The following is a 25,817-nucleotide window of genomic DNA, read 5'->3' on the forward strand; positions in this document are numbered from 1 at the left end:
TTAGCGCAGTCATTCTATGTCTGTTGTGTTAATAGAGTGTGCAGAGTTTAAGAATCTAGTTTTGGACCAAAGAGATCTTACAGGTGTTAAGGCTCTTGCCTTGTATGCATCCAACTCTCTTTCAAATTCCCAGGACCACATATGGTCCTTGAGCACTCAAGGATCTCTGTTGCGCACAGAGCCAGAATCAACTCCTGAGCGCTGCACGGTGTAGCCCCTCTCCCCCAATCTAGTTGTGCCTTCAGCCTAATCTCTTAAAGAGATAATGTTTTTGTTAAACTTGCATTTACATGCGAACTCTGGATTTTGTCAAATATGTGGAGCTGTTTGGTTCTGGACCATTGACTGTTTGGTTTCCAGTGAACCTTTTATGAAGGTGATGGTTGGGGGGAAAAAAGGAGATGTTCTTTGGAGCATCTGAAAGGCTAGTGTGCTGGTATTTTTCTTAATCTTAAAGGACATGTCATGTGAATTGTTTTTGCTTAGTTGCTGATAAATGCTTAGATAATAAGTGTTTGTATGTGGTTGAGAATTGGATCTGTGGCTGTGAATTTCTCTGGTAGCTATTTGACTAACGTGCCTCTGGTTTGTTGTCTATAAATCATACCAATTTGTAAATTTTGAAGCCATAAGTCTTTAGCTATCTTTAGTAAAGATTTGAGAATTCACATAGCAGATCTCCAATCAATTGGACAGGGGGAAAAATTCCAGAAAAACAAAAATAAAAAGGGAGTGTTTTCAATGACAGCTCTATTATAAATAGTCCTGATGATTTAAAATAGTAATATGTGATCTTGAATTAGTATGATGCCATTTAAAAATATTGTTGTATCCCCTTTCCCACACGATATTCTCTTGATTCATCTAGGATTGTGTTTTCCTACTATCTTTGTAGTTATAAACTCACCAGCACTGTCTGGCACTCTCTTACTGATCATCTCTGAATGTAATGCGTATCATGAGTATCAAAGTAGGGCTCTGTCACTGAACTCTTTACTAATTGTAATGTCATCATTGAAAATGCAGAAATGCCCAAGAATGAGTTCATGGTATTTTATCTTCCATGAGATGTAATTAAATGTTACATCTTATATATAGTAGTATATAATAGTGTTATAGCAAAGGGTAGGTGCATGAGAGAAAGAGAGTTCTTAAAAAACATACAAAGTTAATATAATATCTAGTACTGGAAACATTATAGGAACGTTACTGTTTGTAATCATGGAAACTATTTAACTTCATTGTCATTTGCCCCTAATTTCGAGATAATATTGCTCTACTTTTCATGGCATTGGGTGTTTTCGACTCAATTTACATTTTATATCTATTTATTTCAAAAAAATTCTTCCTGATTTTTAAATTTTTATTTACTTATTTTTTCTTTTTTGGGTCACACCCGGCGATGCTCATGGGTTATTCGTGGCTCTCCACTCAGGAATCATCCCTGGCGGTGCTCAGGGGACCATATGGGATGCTGGGAATTCAACCCCAGTCGGCTGCATGGAAGGCAAATGCCCTATCCACTGTGCTATCGCTCCAGCCCCTCTTCTTAATTTTTTAAAATCACTTCCCTTGATATCAGTCTCTAGCATTTTCTATGGCTGACTTAAAGCTTGATTATAATCCTTATTGTATCATACCAGGTGGCATATTTTGTACAAAGTCATTAACATGCCACTATTAATGACTAATAATTTAGATTGATCCTTGGATTTACTTGGGGTGGAGCGATAGCACAGCAGTAGGGCATTTGCCTTGTGCGCAGCCGGCTGGCCAAGCTGGGTTTGATTCTTCCACCCTCTCGGAGAACCCCGCAAGCTACCGAGAGTATCTCACCCACACGATGGAGACGTTACTGGGCCCGCTCAAGCAAATTGATGAACAACGGGAGGACAGTGCTACAGTGCAGTGCTTGGATTTACTTGATGACATCTAATTCCTCTGTTGTAAAGTTGAGCATATGTACTTGCAGTAGGTAGAAAATGTGTGAGATGTTTCGGTATCTTCTAATTGTTCAGTTTCTCATTCTTCCTTCAGTATGTTTAGCATCCACTGATGGCTCATACCTGATTCAATAGTTCAATGAGGATTTTAAGTCAGTGATTTTCTAATTATAGGATTTCATCTATATTTTGTCTTCTCGTCTTCCTCCTCCTCCTCCTCCTCCTCCTCCTCCTCCTCCTCCTCATCTTCCTCCTCTCTTCTTCCTCAGCAGTCGCCTCCTGCCACACCCAACAATACTTAGGGATTATTCCTGGCCCTGTACTCAGGAATTACTCCTGAGTGCTCAGGAAACATATGGGATTGGGGGTCAGACTGGGGCTAGCTGCATATATGGCAAACCCTCTACCCACTGTGCTCTCTCTCTGGACCATTTTTCAGTATCTTCTAAAAGAACAACTTTTCTTCATTAACCATTGACTTAACATCATTCCAAAATACCACCATGCTTGGTCATTACATTTAGTTTCATCTTGAATGTTGGGTAATGAATTGTTGCTGTGGCAGTGTGCATGGTTTTGTTTTCCTATTCTTTCCCCTTTTCTCTTTTGAGTATCACTATTTGTGATTTTGAAATGTTCATGTGTTTCAGTCAATTGCAGTCATTATTCTTTCTGATGCTTAAATTGTTCCAGATTTGGCCAGTGGGAATCTTTGAGTAGTATGTAGTTTTGACATGACCTCATTAGTCTTTAAAAACTTACTTGTTTTCTGACACAACATGATGTAGGCTTCTTGGACATTCCTTCCCATGTCTTGGAATCAGCATTTCCCCATGGAGCCCTGGTGTGTAGTCTCTCTCTCTCTCTCTCTCTCCCTCTCTCTCTCTCTTTTTCTCTCTCTCTCTCTCCCTCTCTCTTTCTCTCTCTCGCTCTCTTGTTCATTGTCTAACTTATTAAGTGATTTTGGAGCTTTACTTAATGCACAATTGAAATCTTGCTTAAAATGTTTAGCACTGAACCTCCTCTTTAGAATTTTGAATTATTTAAATTTATAGCTTCTTTGCATTTGCGTTTCTAACAATTTTTCAGGTGCTACAGATGTCCCTGGTTTGAGGACATACTCTAAACAGGATTGCATTCTCTCATTAATGGAGTCTAATGGCCAGTTTTCCACTTTGATAAATAAAAAGCAAGAGTTTTATTTATATTTTTATTATTATTTATATTTCATTGAAGATTTTAAAATGTTGACAATGTCATATAACCCTCCTTTGATTCTGCAATTTTTTAAGGTATGTGGATTCTATCACTGGGAGACAAGGATGCAACATAACTACACGCTTTGCTGTCCATGTGTAAATTGAATAACGCATGCACAGTGACCAATCAGCAACAGTCTTTGAAAAAAGTGGTGATTGGTCATTGGTCAGGATGCACATCTGTTATTTATATAATGATATTTGAACTAAGAGCTAGCAGCAAAGTTTGTACTTTATGCAATTACTCACAGTTAATATACCATAGTAACTAAAATTTGAACCATCTTGTCAGAATATGGTATTTATCTCAACCATGGTAGCTGAAATTCATGCATATCAGAACCATGCGAAGCAAGGATTGCCTTAGTTTGACATAAAAATACCAAATCCTCAATGGAACATATAGAACAAAACAGTTTACTGTGGAAAATAAATTACATCCCTTTACCCTGATTTTCTGGTCTACTAACATATCAACAAGTTAATGATTAAGGATTTATATGCCACGTGTTTGTTTTAATTTCTGGGATAATTTAGTCAATTATCCCAGAATGTTGTTTGGACAGATGCAAGACAATCACTGTACAATAAGTATTGATTTAAGTGATTGTGTACTAATTGTACTAATCATATTTAGTGAACCCATCTGGACCAGGGCTTTTGCTCCTGGAGAAAACTGTTATGTTTCCTTTCTTGTGATTGGTCTGTTTAGATTTCCTGCTTCCTCCTGACTCTTGTGAGGTTATATAGTCTATAAATTCATCCATTTCTTTTAGGTTCCCTGTCTTAGAGGCATGGAGTTGTTCATAGTAACTTCTTATGATCTCTACTCCTCCTCTCCCCCTGCCCACCCCTCTGTTTTTGGGCTACATCTGGCAGTGCTCAGGACTTACTCCTGGCACTGCAGTCAGGTATTACTCCTGGTAGGGCTCTGAGGACCATATGGGATGCTGGGGATCGAAGCTGGGTTGACAGAGGTTAAGGCATTTAACTTGCAGGTGACTGTGGGCTGCAACAATGGTTCAAATCCTGGCACCATATATGATCACATAAACACTGCCAGGTGTAGCCCGAAAAACACAACTACAGCAAAAATTCTCCCCAAACCAAAAAAAAACACCTATAAATTCACAGTTTAAGAGTAAATACCAATTGTACCACACCCACAAGAATTACTGTCTTGTGGCTGGAGTGTTGGTACAATGGGTAGGGCACGTTGCCTTGCACAGAGGCAACCTGGGTTTGATTTCAGCACCCTTATGGTCCCCTCAGCCTGCCTGGAGTAAGCCCTGAGCAGAGTTCAAAGAAAAAATTAACAATTCAATACCAATACTCTAGTATTTCATGAAAACTAGATTCAGAAATTTCAAAGAAAAATTCTATTACTAGACTCAAAATGAATGAAGTTAGTGTTCTAGCCATTATACACAATATGTATCATCTCTGATAATTTAGGTAAGCTTGTGTCATAATTCTTGGTTAGGGTAGATTTGGGGTAAGTTTTTATTACTTTACCAGAATTTGTTGAAGTACTCCTCTCCCCCTCTTTCTTTCATGTAGTAGACATGTAAATTCAGTCTCACAACTAAGTATCTGGGGCCTGGAGCCATAGGACAGCAGTGGGGGCGCTTGCCTTGCATGCGGCCTACTCAGGTTCGATCCTTGGCATCTCGTGTGGTCCCTTGAGCACTACCAGGAGTAATTCCTGAGTGCAGAGCCAGGAATAACCCCTGAGCATCGCCGGGTGTGACCCAAAAAGCCAAAAAAATAAAAAACCCAAAAAACTAGCACTGTTAAGTCACTGTGCATGATAGGTAAGAATGTGGGTTTAGAGTTAGATAAACATGAATTTGAATTATCTTGATGAGTTCATTTTCTAGTCCAGTTAATGGCTTTGGCCTTTGGTCCCTGACTGTAGGTAGTGTTAATGATACCCATTTATGTGGTTTGTAATAATGATTAACAGTGAAATCATGAATGCAAGTACAGGGCACAGTGTCTGATATTTAGTCAGGCACTCAGTAAATATAAGTTGGTTTCTTTTTTTTAAATTTTAGTATTAGTTTAACACGGAAGAATTGTAGTGTACAAAGTCTTATAAGTTGCTATCTCTCCTATCTTTCAAGTATTACTTCTCATTATTGAGTTGTTAGTATAAGATTAGATTTACCCAGACTGCTATTTAGATTGTCATCTGTCTTGATTTCCCCTTTTAGTTGTACTGGTTTCTAGTTTTGATGCTATTGTATCTCTTCTTCCATTTTCTCCCCCCCCCCAATCTTATTCTCACCCTTTCATTCCCTGCAGTTTATGAAAATATCTTAGGCCAGTTCACTTTGCTAATTTCTTGCTATTTTCAGTTCCTTTTTGCTGATAGCAAACTTTTAAAAAGTTGCATTTATAAAATGTAGTCAAAGTAGTTCTTTTTTAGTATTCAGTTCTACGAGTTTTGAAAAATGTATATAGCAGCACTACCTCGTCAGGATATAAAACATTTTCTTATCTAAAAAAATCCCCTTTGAGTATTCTGCAGTAAATCCTGTCCTTGTTTGCAAAGTGTTTTTAAGTTTGAAGGATCCCATATTTATATTCTTTCTACACTATCTTATGTGTCTCATTTATTGACAAAATATATTTATTTTCTTGAGTGACTGTTCACAAGTCTGTAGTGTGTAAAATTTTCATTTATATTCTCCAGTTTGTAAAAGGAGGAAGAGCAGTTGTTTCTATGCTGACTTAGTGGCCCACATCAAAGAACTCTCTCTTCTAGAAAGGTTGGCAATGTTCAAAGGATCTTTCAGAGGGTGATGGTCATCTCTTAGGAGATGATTTTTCATTTCTAGGGTTTAGGAGTCAGTATCAAATCCCTAATGGGTAGACTGAATCTAACACTTTTATTGTATTTTTAAATAGGAATGTACATTTTAATAAAAGGGGGGTTATAATAAATCATATATAATCCTAGATAGAAATTTTCAGTGACTTTTGTTTAGTTTGACAGATACAGAGATCATTTTTTAAAGTTCTAGCTTGGTAGCTATTAGTACATTTAAACTAGTTGACAGTGTATTTTCAACTAATTTTTCAATGAGAAGCTCTCACCTTTTTCTTTTTCTTGTTTTGGTGGAGGGGCACTTCCGGTGATGAGTAAAGAACATTCCTAGCTTAGGGCTCAGGGCTTATCCTGGCTTGGCTTAGGGGAATCATGTAGTACTATGGATTGAACCTGGGCCTTCTGCATGCAAAGCACATACTCCAGCCTGTTGAACTCTCTTTCTGGCCCTAGACATCTATTCTTAAATTAAAAATATATGATAGAATATTGAAATAGCAGAAGATTTACTTTGGCATGGATTAAGTAGTGTTTCCTGATACCCTGGTACTCTCTTAACAGTTGTTTTTTTCTCCGTTTTTTTTTTAATTGAGGTATTTATAAGAGTAAAGTGTATGTGTTTTTAGGTCTCGTGTACATTGGTATCACATTGTACCCATCCCCTCACCATGCCAGTGTTCCTCTTCCACTGTTTAGGGCACCATTCTCATCCACCTCACTCCCGTGGCAGTGATTCATTCTTCTTGGCAGAGGGTTTGTTTGATTTTGGCCTCGTTTTGTTTTTTTATATATCACATATGAATTAAATCATCTAGTGTTTGTCTAACTCGGTCTGACTTATTTTCTTTAAAATAATCCCCTCTGGTTCCCTCCACATTGTAGTAAAATGCAAAAATTTATCTTTTCTTACAGCTGAATTTATCTTTTCTTATAGTATTCCATTGGGTGTATATACTACAACTGCTTTATCTAGTCATATGTTGTTGGGTGGGTATTTGGGTTGCTTTCAAATCTTGGCTATAGTAAACAGTGCTGAAACAAATATTTGTATGCATGTGCCTTTTAACTTAATGTTTGACTTTTTGACTCACTTTTCTTTCTGAACAATGCTCCCCTCCCCTACAGATAATATATTGCATAACTGGAAGGCATAGACTGTCTACTTAAATACTGCAGGAAGGTGACATGCAAATATTAAAGTATATTTTTTCCTCATTGTTACTGCTTTCCCTCCTAGAGTATAGTAGTTCTATAGTACATAGTATTTGCGGTTTTGAATTTTTTTTGAAGGGGTGCAGAAAATCAGAAAAGACATAGGAACATTTCTCTGTCGTATTTTGTAGTAGTAATGAAAATGTGTATTAAACTTCTACTAATTTGGAATAAATTTGAAATCTTCATTGTATCCACTTCAAAAGTATTCATTATAGTGGGGTGTCTGAGTCACCATTCTGTGGTAATAGGAGTCCCTGGTGTGTTTGGTGCTGATGACTGTCCTTCTAGCTAATGGATGAAGAAATGTGTTCACAGGCTGGTAACCAGTGGCAGTTTATTCAAATCAATCAGGATTATTGTAGAGAAATCGTTGAAAGGTTGGGGGACAGCAGTTACAAATAGGTGTGGTTGGACATTAACATAAGCAGTGAACAGTTATAAAGTCCCTCCTTCAGGGCAACTTCTTTTAGGAGATCCACCAAAGGATGGAATTTCATGTTGGGGTTCCAGCACTCTAGATTCCTTCTAGGAGATCCACCCTGGGGCAGAATTCCATCTAGGGGCATATTGCTTTCTTCTTTCCTTTACTGGTAATCCATTTAAACAATCATATTAAATTAACTTCTTAATGTATTTCTAGTCATTTTGTCTAAACACAGTGAGAGGTAAGTCTATACTTTAGATTAAGCTTAAAATGGTCTCTTTGGTCTCATGGTAAAGGGAGGCTTCTCCTGGGGACGGACATCTCGCTATATTTCCCAGACTACAGTCCTCAGGCTAGGTTAGTTTTTTGTAACCCCAATAGGGTCCTTATTCAGTTACTACTTTTTGGGTCATAAATCAGAGTTTGTTCTGTGACCATGCTTTTAACTTACCGTACTTCTTATGGCCCTTAGGCTGACCCATGTCGAAGCCAGAGTAGCTTACAGTTTGTCCCGGCTCCATCCAAGTCCTTCTGAAGACCCAACATTTTTTTAAATTAATTTATTTTTATTTTTATTTTTTTGCTTTTTGGTTCACACCTGGCAATGCTCAAGGGTTACTCCTGGCTTTGCACTCAGGAGTCACTCCTGGCAGTGCTCAGGGGACCATATGGGATGCTGGGAATTGAACCCAGGTTGGCAGCATACAAGGCAGACACCCTACCTGCTGTGCTATTGCTCCAGCCCCACACCCAACTTTTTGTGTGTAAGGAACGACAGTCAATCTAAAGGCAACTGAGGCTTAAGTCATGTAAATATGATAGATATGCAGGGGTAAATACTCTTTGGAGTCAGGTAACTTCCATATTATAAAAACATAGCATTAACTGTCTTCTTGTGTCTATACAAAAAAGGACATTGCTCTAAACTGAAAATATGCAAGGGAAAGAGAAAGGAAAGAGAAAAGCAATATTTTACTCGCATATACAAAAATCCAGAGCTATCAGAAGGTTTGACTTTACAAGTTCCCACGTGTGACTTGGAGATAATTCTGACTAACAGATAGAGAAAGAGCACAAAGGAGATATTAAAGATAAACAGGGAAGATTGGGAGTGCCCCCAGGAGCACTAGAGTGGGTGTAATTCAATTAACCTAAGCTCTCTGCAGGAGGAGAAAGGACAGCCCCCTATTAAGCCTAAAATGTTTAGAACTATAATCCAATAGTCGGGTGCTAAAATTTTATTATACCCCTCAAATAATTTTATAGACCTTGGAAATGATTAGTAATAGTAATAGCAATATGTGTTTCAGGTACTATGTTAGATCCTTTAAATGTTGTAAATTATCATATTTATTTATTATTTTGTTTTTTTGGTCACACCCTTGATGCTTAGTGCTTACTGCTGACTCTGTGTTCAGGAACCACTCCTGGCAGTGCTCAGGGTACTATACGGGATGTTGAGGATCAAACCTAGGTTGGTTGTGTGTGAGGCAAACACCCTACTCACTGTGCTATCCCTCTGGCTCTTAAGATTTTATTTTTTATAAGGGCCACCCCTGACAGTACTTGACTGATGGTGCTCAGGGGCCATCAGGGTATTACCTGGTGGTGCTTGGGGGCATTGAGTGCTGGAGGTCCAACCGAATCCCTTGAACATGCTAACATGTATTCATTCTACCACTCACATGGTCTCCCTGGCCCCTTTACATAATTTTTAGTTCTCATCCCAATCCTGCACATTTTATTTCCCTTTAGCTGAGGAAACAAGGGTTCAGCAAAGTCTGTAGCTGATACATGAACTTTGTTTCTAAAAAACACCTCTGCTGAGTGCTAACATCTGTCCCATCTATTTCTTTTTCCCACTGGGGAGACTGAGTTTAGTGAATCTAAAGGGCTTGTTCATCCTCGCGCAGCCAGAGCGAGGACTTGGATCCCGGGCCTCCTGACTCACATTCCGGTGCAAATTTCACTCCATCAGGACACCTTGGCTCCTGAGCTCCGAGTGACATCCCCAAACAGCTGTGTTTATCTGTCCTACATGTCCCAGCTTGTTTTGCTAGCTGAGCAAAAACTACTTAAAAGGATCCTCAATCTTCACCTTCCCACTCCCCTCCACTTACACTCATGCACTCCCACTTGCCCCGTGAATAACTTCACAGAGAGAATTGTGCAATGTCACTAAGCCTTCCCCGGTGTCACAGTTCCTCCCTGAGAGAACAGTCACTTCCTCCTGACTCTAGTTTACTGTCAGATTGGCTTTCCCTCCCTTCTCTTTGATCGGAATCTTAGTGTTTAGGCAGGAATTTGAGGAGCAGATGTTCTTCCCCTTGAAAAACCTCTTTAATTCTCCTTACTACTGTGTCTAATGGCTCAATCTTGTCCTTTTTAACTCTGTGGTCAACAGAATTAAGAGAAAAGTGGGACAGAATGGTCAGCTTGATACTGAACATTTCATTTTATTGGTGACAAAGAGAGCACATGAAGAACTTACGAGACAGTGTGGGGAAAGTAAAGTTTTCTTTTACGCTAAAAAGAAAAGTGAGTATTAATGAGGTCTCACTGAGATTTGGTAGTTCCCTTTGAAAGTAACTCGAGTCATTTGATAGAGCAGTAGCTGGGTAAATGGAACCCATAGACTGTTTCCACTTGTCAACTTAAATTTTTCCGTTTTTTTAGATTTTGATTTCTCTCTGGGAGTGAAAATGATTCCTCACCAAAAAAATGTTCACTTATATTACTTGAACTTTAAGGGCCAGTGAAGAAAACTCAGTTTCCCTCCAAATGGGAGTACTGTGAACAAAAATATGTCCTGTGACTAACTGGTTCTCTTATTTTTACATACTTTACTTAATTTGGGTTAGCTGTCTGAACTAATTATCAATTATTTAGATATAAAAAATTGGACCAAATAGCCTATGGTTTCATTCATTCTTTATTAACTGCTTGAAATTTGCTTTATCAGGATCTGATTTAAGTGTTTTTAGTTTTTGTTTTGTTTCTGCCAGGGTGGGGTTGGGAGGGGAAAGGGGTTTGGGGCAGTGCTCAGGGCTTAGTCCTGCTCTGTGCTCTGTGAAAAATATTTTTGAAGATCCCACATTAGTTTTTACTGAGCAGACAGTGAAGGGTAAATTTTGAAGTTATCAGTGTACAACTGTCACATTTGCTCAAGCATAAATTTTCTCTCTTACTATTACTGGTGCCATCTCTGGACTTTTGCTTTGGGCCCAAGTCAGAGAGGTTTTCTGAAGATTCTCTCCTTTCCAGTATTTTAGGAAGGCGACCTTGAGGCCAAGAAGCCTTTAATTTTTTTCCAAAGAAGGGGCTTGGGTGGCATTCCTCTTTGATTTTTCTAGATCTCTCTATCCTGGGCATTTGTGGTTTGAAAACTTCATTTTCTCCGTAACCAGGACATTTTGTTGCAATTGTGGTGCAATAGGTCATGTTGTTGTCATTCATTCTACTAAAGCCCACTTAGATCTTCCTTTACTTTCTCTTCATCACTGGAATCAGTACCCTGAATCAAACAAACTGTCCACTGTCCTCTCGTTGTTCATCGATTTGCTTGAGCGGGCCCAGTAACGTCTCCATTGTGAGACTTCTTGTTACTGTGTTTGGCATATTGAATACTCTCAGTAGCTTGCCAGGCTCTCTGAGAGGGGTAGAGGAATCGAACCCGGCTCGGCCAGGCTGACTGCGTGCAAGGCAAACACCCTACGGCTGTGCTATCACTCCAGCCCAATCAGTGTACTGAAAATGGATTTTTGAAGAACAAATATTTCAAAACCAGTCTAGGATTTCATCACGATTGGGTAAACAGTCAGGATACATGTTGAGCAGTATTTTCTGGTTATTGTTATTGTCTCTGTAAAGAAGCAGCTTTAATAGGAAGTGTCTGATTGAATTTGTAACTAACTAGGCAGAATAATTCTGGTGCACCCCAGCCAGACAGTCATACATTTTAGCTTTTAAAAAATATCAATGTATTATCTTTCCAGAAGACAAAATTATAGAGTTGATAATTTTCCTCCCTGAAATATCCACTTCTTCGTCTTGAAGTTGTAAACTTAGAAATGAAATAGAACTTCAGATAGAGAAGGGAGCACCAAATAAAGGATGTTTGGAGGATCCTCCCAGGAGGGGAGATGCATGTCGAAAGTAGACTATGGACTGAACATGTTTGCCACTCAACGCCTCTTTTGCAGACCACAACACCCAAAAGGAGAGAGAGAACACAGGGGATTGCCCTGCCACAGAGACAGGGGGGATGGGGGGATGGGGGTGGGAGGGATATTATCCATGGTGGTGGAAAATGGGCACTGGTGGAGGGATGGGTATCTGATCATTGTATAATTGAAACCAAAGCACAAAAAATTGTAAATCTACAACTTTAAAAAAAATAAAATAAAATAAAGGGAAAAAAAAAAGAAATGAAATAGAACTTAAATAAAAAGGTAAAGGTAAAGGCCCTCCCATTGATCATCGATTTGCTTGAGCGGACCCAGTAACGTCTCCATTGGAGACTTTGTTGTTACTGTGTTTGGCATATCGAATACGTCATGGGGAGCTTGCCAGGCTCTGCCGTGCGGGCGAGATACTCTCGGTAGCTTGCCGGGCTCTCCGAGAGGGGCGGAGGAATCGAACTCAGGTCGGCCATGTTGGCTGTGTGCAAGGCAAACGCCCTACCGCTGTGCTATCGCTCCAGAACTTAAATAACAGCCTAAAATTGTCTTTTTTTCTCAAGTTTATTTATTTCAAGATTGTCTTGAAAGGATAACTTATTAGATTTTTTTTAAGTAACAGAATTGCTTACATTTAGGAAATTATGAAAAACAGCCTAACAATATTCGTTTATATGCAGCTTACTGAGGTTGGATCTTGGGCTCTTCATGTGGTCCCTTGAGTACTGTGAGATATGATCCCTGAGCACAGAGCCAGGAGTAAGCCCTGATACAGCCAGGTGTGGCCCCCAAAACTAAACAGAGCAAAATAAGTTCATTTTTAATGTTTAGTATAGAAATTTCATGAACTCTCTGTAAAGCATAAAAGTATTAAGGGATTGCTCCCAGTGGTGCTTGGGAGATCACACATTGTTGGGGCTTGAATATAGGACTTCTGCATATAAAACATGTGCTCCATTCCTTTAAACCATATTCCCCACTAAACACTGAGACAAGAGTAGCTCCAGCTATTCCCCCTTTACTCTCTCCTCTCCAAAAAAGAACACTATAGAAGTAGAATGCTGATATGCATACAGATCAATGGAGTAGAATCAAGAATCCAGAAAAAACGTTTGTTCTAAATTCATTTCGATAACATGAGAAAAGCAGTTTAACTTGAGGAAAGAATTTTTTATTTCTCTTCCTTGCTGTAGTTGTGATGACCTGATATTTGGTGGTATTTGGTTGCAGCATTCATAGACTGCCGTAGTGGTCTGGTGGGTTACTCAACACTCTGCTCTGGTGCTCTGGTAGGGTATTTACACACTGTTGTGGTACACTTGTGGAGTACTCACACTCTGGTGCTCTAGTAGGGTAATCCCACTCTGTTGTGGTGCTCTGCTGGGGTATTCCCACTATGCTGTGGTGCTCTGGTGGCATATTCACACCTTCTGTTGTAGTGCTCTGGTAGGATATTCCCACTCTGCTATGGGTGGGGTATTCACACATTCTGTTGTGGTGCTCTGGTGGGGTATTCACAGACATTGTGACAGTGCGTTAGGGATGGTCCACACGTTAGTTGAGGCGTTTGCCCTTGTGCTTGCTGGGAGTCACGCTTGTTTAGTTGTGTTCATGCACATTTGCTTGTAGTGCTTGGTCCACCTTTTCACCTGTTCAGGTAAAACACTCTTAACACCTTCAGTCCTTCTGCTCCCTGGGACTGCTCAATTGTTAACGTGCTTGCACACACTGGCTGTGTCCTGCAGATTGCACGCTCCTTCATGACCCCTAAAGCAATGCTGCCAGGACTGCTCTTGGCACATGGAATGACTTTGGGGGTTGACTCAGGCATCATGCATGAACGGCAGGCATTTTTTTGCCATTGTACACCCTCTAGGCCTGAAAAAAAATATTCATTTCAGTTTATTTAAACCACCTTCAGTAGTGCTGCAGGGGCCTGGTACCATGTTCAGTGATGATCAGGCAAAGGTGCTAGGAGATAGAAGCAGGGTCACCTGCTAGGTGGAGGAGGGACCTGGGAGCTGAACCCAGGTCTTGCACATGCCGGGCTTATACATCAGCTCTTTGAGTTTTCTCTCCAGCCTAGGAATATGTATGTTAACAAATAATGCTGGAGCAGGAGATCCGAACTACAGCAACCCAAACTTAAAAATATGCCTGTCAAGGAGGCAAGCTGGGAGAGGGGTGAGTGGGTAGGTGGGTGGGGGAAACTGGTGAGTCTGGTGAGGAGAAGTTGACACATTGGCGGGACTGGAGCTGGAACATTGTATGCCTAAAACTCAACTATGAATGACTTCATAAATTGCAGTCCTTTAATTAAAAATAAAAATACATTATTCAAAAATGCTGCTGGATAGTCCCTATATTAAAGAAGGATGGTGAACACCTACCTCACACTATATAGAAAAATTAGCAAAGATTGAGGAGAATTAGCTGTTGAGGGAGGATTGGTTGACTTGAAGATTTGGGTGGGCTGAGATTTTTTAATAGTGTTATGAAAAGTGGGAAATGCTAACAGGATAGTCACTGGTGCTGAGGGCCCAGTTGCAATTAATGCTCCCGACTTTGGAGAATTATCGATTTTATGAACATGCATAACCTCCCCCCCACTCCCCCACAATGTTTAATGTATGAACTGTACGCTTAGATATTTTACAAGATAATTTTCTTTTGCTTTTCCTCAGCCATCAGATCAAGTCACTGCAGTACAGTAATACAGGAGACATGATTCTTGTTGTATCTGGAAGCTCTCAGGCCAAAGTGATTGACAGAGATGGTTTTGAAGTAATGGAGTGTATAAAGGGAGACCAATATATTGTGGACATGGCCAATACCAAGGTAAGTAACATCAGGTAGAATTTTTTAGCAAGTTGAATTAATTGATTGCTCATCTATGTGTGTTAACAACTTGTCTGAGTTGCCATAATTCATCCCAAAGTTAGCATCCTATTTTCAAAATTTATATTTTATAATTCTGTGAATATGAGGAAGTTCTTTTATTTCATATGGTGTCAACGGGGGCACTTAAATGACTATAGGGTTCAAATTGGCCTTAATCGATGGTTTACAGTCATTGTTCTTTCCCATGATGTTCCTTTCTTTATCCCACTTCCTTTCCACATGTCTAGTCTGGGCTTTCTCACTGTGTGGTGGACTTAATTGGATTTGACTTCTTGCTTGTTGACTTGCTTGTGAAGATGAATATGGAGACTTCAGTTTTCTCAAGGTGTGGCCTCAGGTTTTCCACAGCCTCCTGGAGCCAATGGGAATCTGAGGAGAGAGGAATCACTTATCACTTAATCACTTAATCCCCGTTATTCATCGATTTATTCGAGCGGGTGCCAGTAACGTCTCCATTCATCCCGGTTGCGTGCTAGTGTAGCCCAATGGTATCTGTTCGTTTTAGGAACATGTAGAGCCTCAAACCGATCATTTAGGGTCTTGACGAAGAAGTCTGACCATCTTATAGGTGGGCGTCCACGTGATCTTTTTATGTCTCGTGGAATCCAATCATTAATGGCTCTAGTCCAGCGGTTGTCTGTAAACCTCATTACGTGTCCAGCCCATCTGATTTTTGATGTCTTGGCAAATGAGACAGCGTCCCTGATTCTTGAGCGTTGACGAAGATCAGAACTCCGGATTCTATCTCTCATTTGAGTGAATCGTGATATTCCAAGCATAGTTCTTTCGATTCCTCTTTGAGAGACCCGAATAGTGTTCTCATCCTGTTTTCGTAGGGTCCAGGTCTCTGAGGCATATGTTAATGCAGGAAGAATAGTGGAATCAAAGAGATGTGCTCGTAGCTGGAGGTTCTTTGTCCTTTTAGTTATTTCTTCAATGCTCTTGAAGGCATTCCAAGCCGTTCTCTTCCTCCTGCGCAACTCAGGTGCCAGGTCATTCATCATGTTGATTTCTCGACCTAGGTATATATAACTGTTGCATTCGGAGATAGTGGTTCCGTTGAGAGCGAATGGAGCGTCAGGAACAAGGCTGTTTCTCATAAACATTGTCTTCGTAAGATTCAGCTGTAGTCCGACCTTTCCACATTCACGGTCAAAGTCGTTCAGCATTTGTGCCGCTTGGTTGATGTTTAGTGTTATTAGAACGATGTCATCAGCAAAGCGGAGGTGGTGTAGTTGCCGACTATCTATCTTCACTCCCATGTTTTCCCATTCCAGTCGTCGCATGATGTTCTCGAGGGTGGCATTGAAGAGTTTTGGTGAAATGGTATCACCCTGCCGAACCCCTCTCTTGATATGGATGATTACTTCTTTGTAGAATGGTGAGATCTTGGTAGTGAATCCGCAATAGAGCTCACGAAGGATCCTGATGTATTGAGTTTGTACGCCCTGATTGGCTAGGGCTTCCATGACCGCTTCCGTCTCAACAGAATCAAAGGCCTTCTTTAAATCAATGAACGTTAGACAGAGTGGCATCTTGAACTCCCGAGATACCTCAATGAGCTTGGTTATTGTGTGGATATGGTCGATGGTACTGAATCCTTTTCGGAATCCAGCTTGTTCACATGGTTGTCCTTCATCTAGTGTTCTTTCCAGCTTGTTCACATGGTTGTCCTTCATCTAGTGTTCTGCTAATCCTATTCAGGATGACTCGAGTGAATAGTTTGTAGATGACAGACAATAGGCAGATTGGGCGATAGTTGCCAATGTCATGGATGTCTCCTTTCTTGTATAGTAGTACAGTCTTGCTGGTTTTCCATTGGGATGGAACCTTGCATTCAGACAGGTAGCGTGTGAAGAGTCGAGCCAATGTATTGATGAGTACTGATCGTAAGTTCTTCGGGTGTTCAGGTCTGATCTTGTCTGGGCCAGGTGCTCTTTGTTTCTTTACCGACGAGATGGCATGTTGGATTTCGGAAGGGAGAACATTGGGAACGACATATCCATCATGTGGTATGTGGTATGTGGGCAAGTGGATGTGGCTATTAAAGAGATCTGAGTAGAAGTCATGAATAATTTTCTCCATTGCCCTTCTGGAAGATGTGATAGATCCATCATGATGTCGGAGGGCAGTCATCTTGGTTTTGTAGTTGGTGAAGGACAGGCGGGCATTACGAATGTTTTTCCCAGCTTCTGCTGCATCTACCGGTACTGCTGCTCTCCTGTTTTTGAGGTCATCCTTGATGGCTTCTCTGCACTGTTTTGCCAGTTCGGACGTTTGCTTGTGGTTGCCTGAGGCACGTGCCAAACCACGTTGGCGAATAAGTTCAAGAGTGTTCGAAGAAAGACGGTTTTTTGTGGTTATCTCTCTCTTGGCATTCCTTGCACAATCATGGAGGTGCTGAATCATTCGATCGTATTCCTCATCAATGTTGTCAATGATGGCATCTTCCCATGTTGCCGCAACAGAGCCAAAGAGTTCCCAGTTGGTGGTTGTTCTGGGAGTCCTCTTCTTAAACCTTGCATTCTTTTCTCCTCGTTCTGTGAGGTAGAATTTTGCACGAAGAAGACGGTGGTCTGATCCCGTTTGGAATTTTGGGACAACAGCAACATCGGTTAGGCAAAACCGCCGATTGAATATGATGTGGTCTATTTCATTGTGGAACCGTCCATCGGGAGACTCCCATATCCAACGTTTAGATTCAGCCTTTTGGAATTGTGAGTTACCATGGAAGGTTTTGGTTGACATGATGAACTCAGACAGTCTGTCACCCTGTTCGTTCCATTCCAGGCCATGGGTTCCGATGTGGAGTTCATCGACTGATCTTCTTGGTCCTATCTTGGCATTAAAATCACCGACAATGATCTTGTAGAAGGTGTGATCTTCTTTATAGAATTTCTCCAGCTCCATGTAGAATTTCTCAGTTTCTCTTTCACCATAACTGGATGTTGGTGCATAGACAACAAAGATAGAAACTGCCGGTAGTGAGCCACATTTATTCAAGTGTAATCGTCCGATTCGGGTTGTTAGGCATTCAAATGAATCAATGCTCATGACTAAGTTTGTGTTGACAAGGATACCGACACCACCAACGCCTCTTTTATCACATGTTCCAAGGAACAGTTCTTCTCCAGTGTCGAAAACAGCATGATGGGATTGATGTCTTCTCGTTTCGGTCAGACCAATGATGTCGTACTTGATCTTTCGCACTTGTACCATAAGGTCTTCAATGGATGTAGCAGATGCCAGCGTACGAGCATTAAAAGTACAGACAATCATTTTTGTTTTTCTGCGTTTTGGCAGCCTATGTCTGCCTTGGTGTTTTATCAGCCTCTCCTTCCATATCCTTCTCGACTCTGCATATTCAGGGTTAGGGAAATGAGATCCATTTATTACTGGATTTGGCATATCAATTTGGTCTATTTGGCATAGACCACGGATAGCTTGCCAGGCTCTGCCGTGCGGGTTGGATGTTTAAGGATATTTAAGGTACCCTGAAAATTTAGAGAAAAGTAAATAAATAGTCGAGAGGAAATAAATAAATAAAAATAAATAAATAAAGGAGAGAGGAAAGACTCCCTTATTCTGTGGGCAAGAGGCAAGATCACATTGTAAGAAAGTGATTACATGGGTGGCAGATAAGGATATAATCATCCTAGGAAGCCCAATTTACCACAGATCTACTCTAGACTAAGGAGAAGAAGGAAAGTAGATCTCATATAAATCTTTCTTAAAAAATATTTTTATTATAACCCTATGATATGCCAAGTTATTTATAATACAGTTGCTGCAGGCATTTTCTGATCCAACACCAGTCTCATTACCAGTTCCACACCAGTGTGACCTCCCCTCCACCAACGTCCCCAGTTTCCCACCCACCACCCCAGTCTTCCCAATAGCAGGCACAAACAAATTTACTTCATGTTTTTTGTTAGACAAAGGCAAATAGAATTATCAAAACTTAGATTAATAAGCCAGTCATATAGACTTTTTTATGTGAAGATTTTAGTGGGATAGTGGTATTTTTAATGAGTGTATATTTAACTATAACCACAACAATGCTTTACGACTTAGTGGCTCATTTATAATTGCTAACATATCTGTGACTTGGTTTCTCTTGACTGGGTTTGGCTTTAGGCTACAGACAGAATCTAGATATGTTCCCTGTGTCTTTATTTTTATACATAAGTAGACTACCTGAGGACATGTATTTTTTATGGTCATGGTAGAAACACAAAAAGAAACCTCAGCTCTGGAAGTACTTTTCAAGCTTCGCTTATAATCATACCCATAAAACGAACATTCTGCTGGCCACAATGAATCACATGGCCATTGGTAGCATCAATAGAGTAGCGATTTATGTCCTAGAACAAATCTCCACACTTGGAAGTGCTAAGGGCTTACTCTTGGCTTTGCTTTGCTCAGGGATCACTTGGGGCCATCTTGGGGGACCATATTCTCCAGGTGCTGGGGACTGAACCCAGGTGAGCCGTGTGCTAGGAAAATGCACAATCTGCTCTACTATCTATAGATATCTGGAAATCTACTATATCCAGACCAGTCATTCTGTTTTCTTTGGTGTTTTGTGTTGGTGGTTTTGGCCTTTTATTAATTTTTTTTAATTAAATTTTTTTTTCCCTACTCTGTGCTCAGAGTGTTCTGGGTTCACTCCTGGTATTACTGCTTAGAGCCACTGTCATGGTGCTTAGAAGATCATACAGTTCCAGGAATTGAATCTGGTGCCTTTACACACCAGGCATATGCTGCAGTATGATCTGAAGCCAGGTCCCCTGCCCAGTGTTTCTGTTTAAATGGCTCCGAAGTGTGGCTGAGTGTCCAGTGAGTTACCAGTGATGCAATGGTACTATCCAGAGTGCATGAAGGCTCTGATGGGTCTTGCAGAGAGAATGTTTGTGCTCATAAGCTGTGTTCAGTCAGGAGTTACGGTGCAGTGGGCTGTGAGTTCACCATTAATGACTCAAGAAAAAGTGTTAAGTAATATGTCCTTTGGGCTGGAGCGATAGCACAGCGGGTAGGGCGTTTGCCTTACACGCGGCCAACATGGCCGACCCGAGTTCGATTCCTCCGCCCCTCTCGGAGAGCCCGGCAAGCTACCGAGAGTATCCGATATGCCAGACACAGTAACAACAAAGTCTTCAATGGAGACGTTACTGGGCCCGCTCGAGCAAATCGACGATCAACGGGAGGGCCTTTACCTTTACCTTTTAATATGTCCTTTAGTACAAACATCGCAAGCAAAGTTATATATTGATTGGTGGATAAAAACTTGATCAGAGGCTTCCAAGGCCTTAATTCTGTATTATAATTGGGTGGTTGCAGAACTTAACAGGCCATAATTACTGTAAATAATATGAATTGACTGTAGTCTATTTTTGGTGCTCTAGTTCAGCTTATTGGAATAAATGAATTTAATATGTTTCAAACAGCGTCTGTTAAACCCTAGAGAAGTGCTTCTTAACCTTAATGAGGATCACAGTATCATGCCTTTTTCTGTTTACTTATTGACTGTCCAGTCTGTATTAGATCCATGAACAGAATTCATATCTAATTTAAACATCAAATCACATACAATTATATTATAATGGGATATTGAGAAGTTTGTTTCTTTTGTCGTGTTTTTTCATCCTGGTCGAGTTTTTCCCTCTCTCCTTAGAATCATTGTTAGGCAGCCCAATGAAGAGGTTCTTTGAGCTGATGACTCTTGGTGGTAAGGAAATAAAGCAAATAGGACTCCAGGTTTTTTTTTCCTATTTTAAACTTGATTCTCTTATTATCTGTTTATTTGAAGCTTTTGAGAATCCAGAATTGTATTTTGACTCTGGTTTATCGAAATGAAAGCTTTAAGAATATCTACTTATAATAATAATAAGAATAATTTGGAGAGCCCGGCAAGCTACCGAGAGTATCTCGCCCGCACGGCAGAGCCTGGCAAGCTCCCCATGACGTATTCGATATGCCAGACACTGTAACAACAAAGTCTCCAATGGAGACGTTACTGGGCCCGCTCGAGCAAATCGATGATCAACGGGAGGGCCTTTACCTTTATTATTCTTTAAGTTTTTGTTTATCATAGACAACTTTCCTTGGAAATTAGTGTGAGGAAGAGAATAAACATATAGCTTCCCTTTCCCCCTCCTTTGTTGCTGCTAGTATTGTCCCTGAATGGGGGTAGCACACTTGTCTGTGACGTTCACCCTGAACCTCGGGGCTGCCCATGCTCTTCAGCTGTGGTGCTTGGACCTATTCTGGCTGTGCTACTCTCCAAGGGATCGCTCTCCTTGCTGCTGGGCTTACACTTGGAGCTCAGTGCGGACTCGAGATGACACACTTGAGTTGCAGTGCTCACACAGATCTAGCCATGGTGGGCTGGAGATTACACATTGTATGTGGCATCTAACTTCTCTCGGGCCAGGCGGGAGTCAGCTCAGAACCTCAGTGCTTGCAAGCCAGGAGTTTTAAGGTGCTTTCAGCCAGCCATTCCCCAGGTCCCCAGAAAGTTTGTTTTAGCCAATCTTAGTCCTTCTTGAGTATTTTGCTATTCAGGGCATCTTACATTATAAAATGACTAAGAAGATTGTGGATTTAGCTTTTAGCCACGAAAATTTCAAGAAGAGAGAAATCCATTTGGTTCTATTTTTTTCCTTCTGTTTTTGCTTTTTGGGTCACACCTGATAATACTCAGGGTTACCCCTGGCTCTGCACTCAGGAATTACTTCTGGCAGTGCTCAGGAGACCATATGGGATGCCAAGGATCAAACCCGGGTCAGCCACATGCAGGGCAAATGCTCATAATCTCTGTAATATTGCTCCAGCAGCCCTCCAGTTGGTTCTGATTCTGGTAGTTTCTGCAATCTCATATACTGAAGTACATGTAGTAAGATGAGTAGGAGTGGGAAGTAAAGGTGGATAAGCGAATTTTTAAAGAAGAGAGAAAATCAAAATGTTAATTATCAATTGCAAAACTGCTATATAACTGTATATCATCTGTCCCTCCCTTGCCCCTTTGTTGTTATTTCTATCTTGATTATAACATTATGATTACCATGTATTCTTTCCATTTCCTAGAAGCAGCAACAAAGGACTTTGTCTAGTAGATGTTACTTTTGATTCCTTAACTGTAGGTTTTAGTTTGAATGATGGATTTTAGAAATGCAAGCATTATTATTTGAAAGTAGTATATTTTGTGACTTTCACTCCTTTTTACTTTTTAACTCCTTTTCTAGTTATAATTATTGACCCTGTGACGCTACTGAAGAATTCAATGAACAGGACGTTAAAGTAAAAAGTGAAATATATCTGTTCTATTACAATTAAATATTATATACTCCAAATATAAACAGACAGTTCTAAGTTTGAAGTTAAATTTTTTGTTTGTTTGTTTGTTTTTACTTTTTGGTCACACCCTGCAGTACTTGGGGCTCACTCTGGGCTCTGCACTCAGGAATCACTCCTGGTTGATTAGGACAAGGACTATATGGGATGCCAGGAATTGAATCTGAGTTGGCTGCATGTAAGGCAAGTGCCCTACCCACTGTACTGTCTTTCTTCCCCCTAAGTATGCAGTTAAATAGTATTGTCATGTATGTTTGTGTGTATTTTTGTCTTTTTATTTGTCTTTTTAAGCACCTTGATCTATAACATTATTAATGATAGGGTTTCATGTATATACCATCCCAACATCATAGCATATTTACTTCCCTCCGCCATTTGCTTCAGTCTCACCCCAGCCCCACCCCCTCATTTATCATTTCCCGGAAGTGGTAAGCTCAGTTCTGTTGCCTTTGGCCATTTGTTCCTACTATGTTTCTTTACAGCCACATAAGAAAGAAATCATTTTATCTCTATTCCTCTCCTTTTAATTTCACTCAGCATGATCCATCCATGTTGTGTTATATTGCGTGATTTCATTTTTTCTTATTGCTAATTGTATTCCACTTGTTGTATTCTAAATCATATTTTCTTTACACACAAATCTGTGATTGGAGTCTGTGTGTGTGTTTCTTTTCTTTTTGGGGGGGATGGGCCACACCCAACAATGTTCAAGGGGTTACTCCTGGCTCTGCACTTAGGAATTACTACTGGCATCATGTGGCACATCATATGGAGTGCTGGGGATAAAACCTAGGTCAGCCATGTGCAAGGCAAACACCGTACTTGCTGTACTAGAGCTCTGGCCCTGTGTGTGTGTTTTTAAAAGTATACTTATAGATGCATGCCATTGGAATTGCCCAAGTCCCAGCTTGGGGTGTTACTTTCTCTTCCCTCAAGGAACTTTTTCCTCTCATAATTCCTAAATAAAATTATATTGCTTCACTAAAAAAATGTATATTTGTAGTGGTACAGAAATATTTTTTCCTATTACCTATTACAGTAAAATGCACTGTGGAGAGATTAATTACTATTTCTGTGTTCAGGAGTGGCCCCTAGCAGTGCTTAGGGTACTGTAAATGGTGCTGGGACTCAAACTAGAGTCGTGGCTCAAGCAGCCACTTCCAAGACAAGTTCCTTACTTTCCGTTAAGGAAAACATATGATTATGAAGTTTTCAATCTCTCATAAGAACTATTCCTGTATATCAAAGCTCCATGTAATAAGTTTTAAGTTAAATTAAAAATATTATCATGATGCCTAAGGTAAAAGTCTTATAATCAATTTCATATAATAAGCTTTCTATTATAAATCCATTTGGAGTTGACATAATTAAGCATATTCCCTCTGAATTATCTTCAACTCTTTTCTTTCAACCTTAGCATAAGCCTGTACCTTTTTTTGTTTGTTTTTATTTTTGGACCACACCTAGTGATACTCAGGGGGTTACTCCTATCTCTGCACTTGGAATCACTCCTGGCAGTGTTGGGGTGGGGGTGGGGGGCAAATGGAATACTGGGGATTGGGGATTGAATTTAGGGCAGCTGCATACAGGGCAAACACCCTACCTGCTGTCATTCTGACCAAGTACCATTTATGTTTTAATTGTATGATTAAAGTGGGACAAATTAGGTGAAGAGACCCAGACTGTGTGCGCCTTTCAGTGGGTGACCTTCCCAGGAGAGACTTTAATTATGGAAATTGTAAGTTTCTTAAGGAAACTCAGGAAAAGTGGTTTTAAATGTTTTATTTATATTTGAGTAGTACATGCAATTATTCTGATATCTTATCAACACCGAAAAAGGGCCTTATTATTTGGAGATCAAATATATTAGTCATGTACTTTTAATGGTAATTGCTGTTGTCTAAGTAGTAAAGTATTAAAAATTGTGAATTCTAGGTATATTTTGTTTCCTTAAGCAGTCTTAGCTGATGTTGCAACCACAAATATAAACCAAAAAGGAGTTCAAGGACTTAGAGTACATTGTGTTTTCATCAAGTTTCTAGGTAATAAAAACTACTGACTCTGGTTTATGTCCTTTTGCTCTCTTCCCATCATTTTGGGGATACTTTCTTCTGTTCTTGTACAACAAAATGTTCCAGTCTCATTTTTACTTTTGTTATGATGTTACCCATTTCTCCAGTGATCCTGGATCCTTATATCAGGAACTGACCGATGAATTTATTCATTGCTGTTGAAGTGTCATTGCTTCTGAACTATTTCAGAGGGTAGAGCTCTGGAGGAGATATTAATTACCCCCCAATCAAAATGTATAAAAGCTTTGTGTAAATGTGTATGTGTGTGTCTATCCACTGTCTACTGACCTCCCTTTGTTCATAGATTTTTGCTTGAGTGGGCACCAGTAATGTCTCCATTGTGAGACTTGTTAATGTTTTTGGCATATGGAATACGTCATGGGTAGCTTGCCAGACTTTGCTGTGTGGGGCGGAACACTCTCTGTAGCTTGTCAGGCTCTCCGAGAGGGGCAGAGGAAACCAACATGGGTCGGCTGCATGCAAGTCATACGCCCTACCTGCTATGCTGTCATTCTGGCCCGTGTGTGTGTGTGTGTGTGTGTGTGTGTGTGTGTGTGTGTGTGTATAACTTTGTTACTAAGCAATGCATAGTAATTGTAATAACCTTGTATATTGATATCATATACTTTGACCCTGGCTTAACTACCTAAACTATAATTCATAAAAGTAAAAAAATATTAAAAATCATGAGTTTGTTCAGATACATTTAATTCTTACTAGATTCTCATACTTTTCCCCATCTGTATGTCCCGCTCCCCCCAGTTTTAGCCCTGCCCCCACACTTTTTGTTGCTATTATTGTTTCTGCAGTGACTGGAGGTTGTACACACTTGGCTGGTGGTACTCACTTCTTCAAAGTGTGTGCTTACTACGTGCTGCATATCTTAGTTGCAGTGTTCACATGCACTTGGTTTTGGTACCAGAGATCACAAACAGTAGAGCAACTGACATCACACTCCTGCACGTGGGTGGTTCCAAAGATTGAGTCTGAGGCTTCAAGGGCCTGGTGCTTGCTTGGCAGGTGCGCTACTGCTAAGCACTGCTGGTTCCTCTCCCCTCCTTTTGTTAGTCTTTCACTCTCCCAGCATTGAGAAACAACTTTCAGCACCATCACCGTATTTGTTCATTTGTTCAGTGGGACAGTGCAGCACATGTTGTTTCTGAATGGTTATATCCGTAGTCCTTGTTGGAAGAATTCAGAATGTTGCCTCCCTTCCATGGTTGTCTCCTTCAGTATGGCTGAGAATCATAAGTAAGAGATGCTTTTTTGATTAGGTTATATAGATGGCACAATTGACTTTAAGGAAGTAAGATTAGGGCCAAGAGATAGCTTCAGAGGTTAAGATGCTCGCTTTGCACATGGCTGACCCAGGTTTACAAACTGGCACTGCATATGGTCTTCCAGGACTGCCAGGAGTGAGTACTGACCAGAGCCAGGAGTAAGCCCTGAGCATATTACGGTATGATCAGGCACCACCTTTCTAACCCCTTCCCAGTACAATTAAAAAAGAAGAAGAAAGCAAGATTGTCCCTAATGGATCCAGTCTAATCACATGAACCCTTTAAAGGGAATTCGCTTTTCCTGCCAAAAAGATTTAAAGTATGGGAGGGATTTTGAGGGAGACTTTCTGTTGCTGACT

General features: G+C 40.3%; 1 protein-coding gene across 2 annotated transcripts in view; it reads left to right on the forward strand.

Annotated features, from left to right (window-relative positions):
• WDR70 (WD repeat domain 70) overlaps positions 1-25,817 on the forward strand; it is a 308,613-nt gene that overhangs the window by 66,467 nt on the left and 216,329 nt on the right. For both annotated transcript variants that reach the window (XM_056112067.1, XM_056112068.1), the window contains exon 8: positions 14,537-14,690. In XM_056112067.1, coding sequence (XP_055968042.1) covers positions 14,537-14,690 — 154 coding nt within the window. The remainder of the gene's footprint in view (positions 1-14,536; positions 14,691-25,817) is intronic.

Source organism: Sorex fumeus, unplaced genomic scaffold (assembly GCF_029834395.1).
Source record: "Sorex fumeus unplaced genomic scaffold, SorFum_2.1 ptg000015l, whole genome shotgun sequence".
NCBI lineage: Eukaryota > Metazoa > Chordata > Mammalia > Eulipotyphla > Soricidae > Sorex > Sorex fumeus.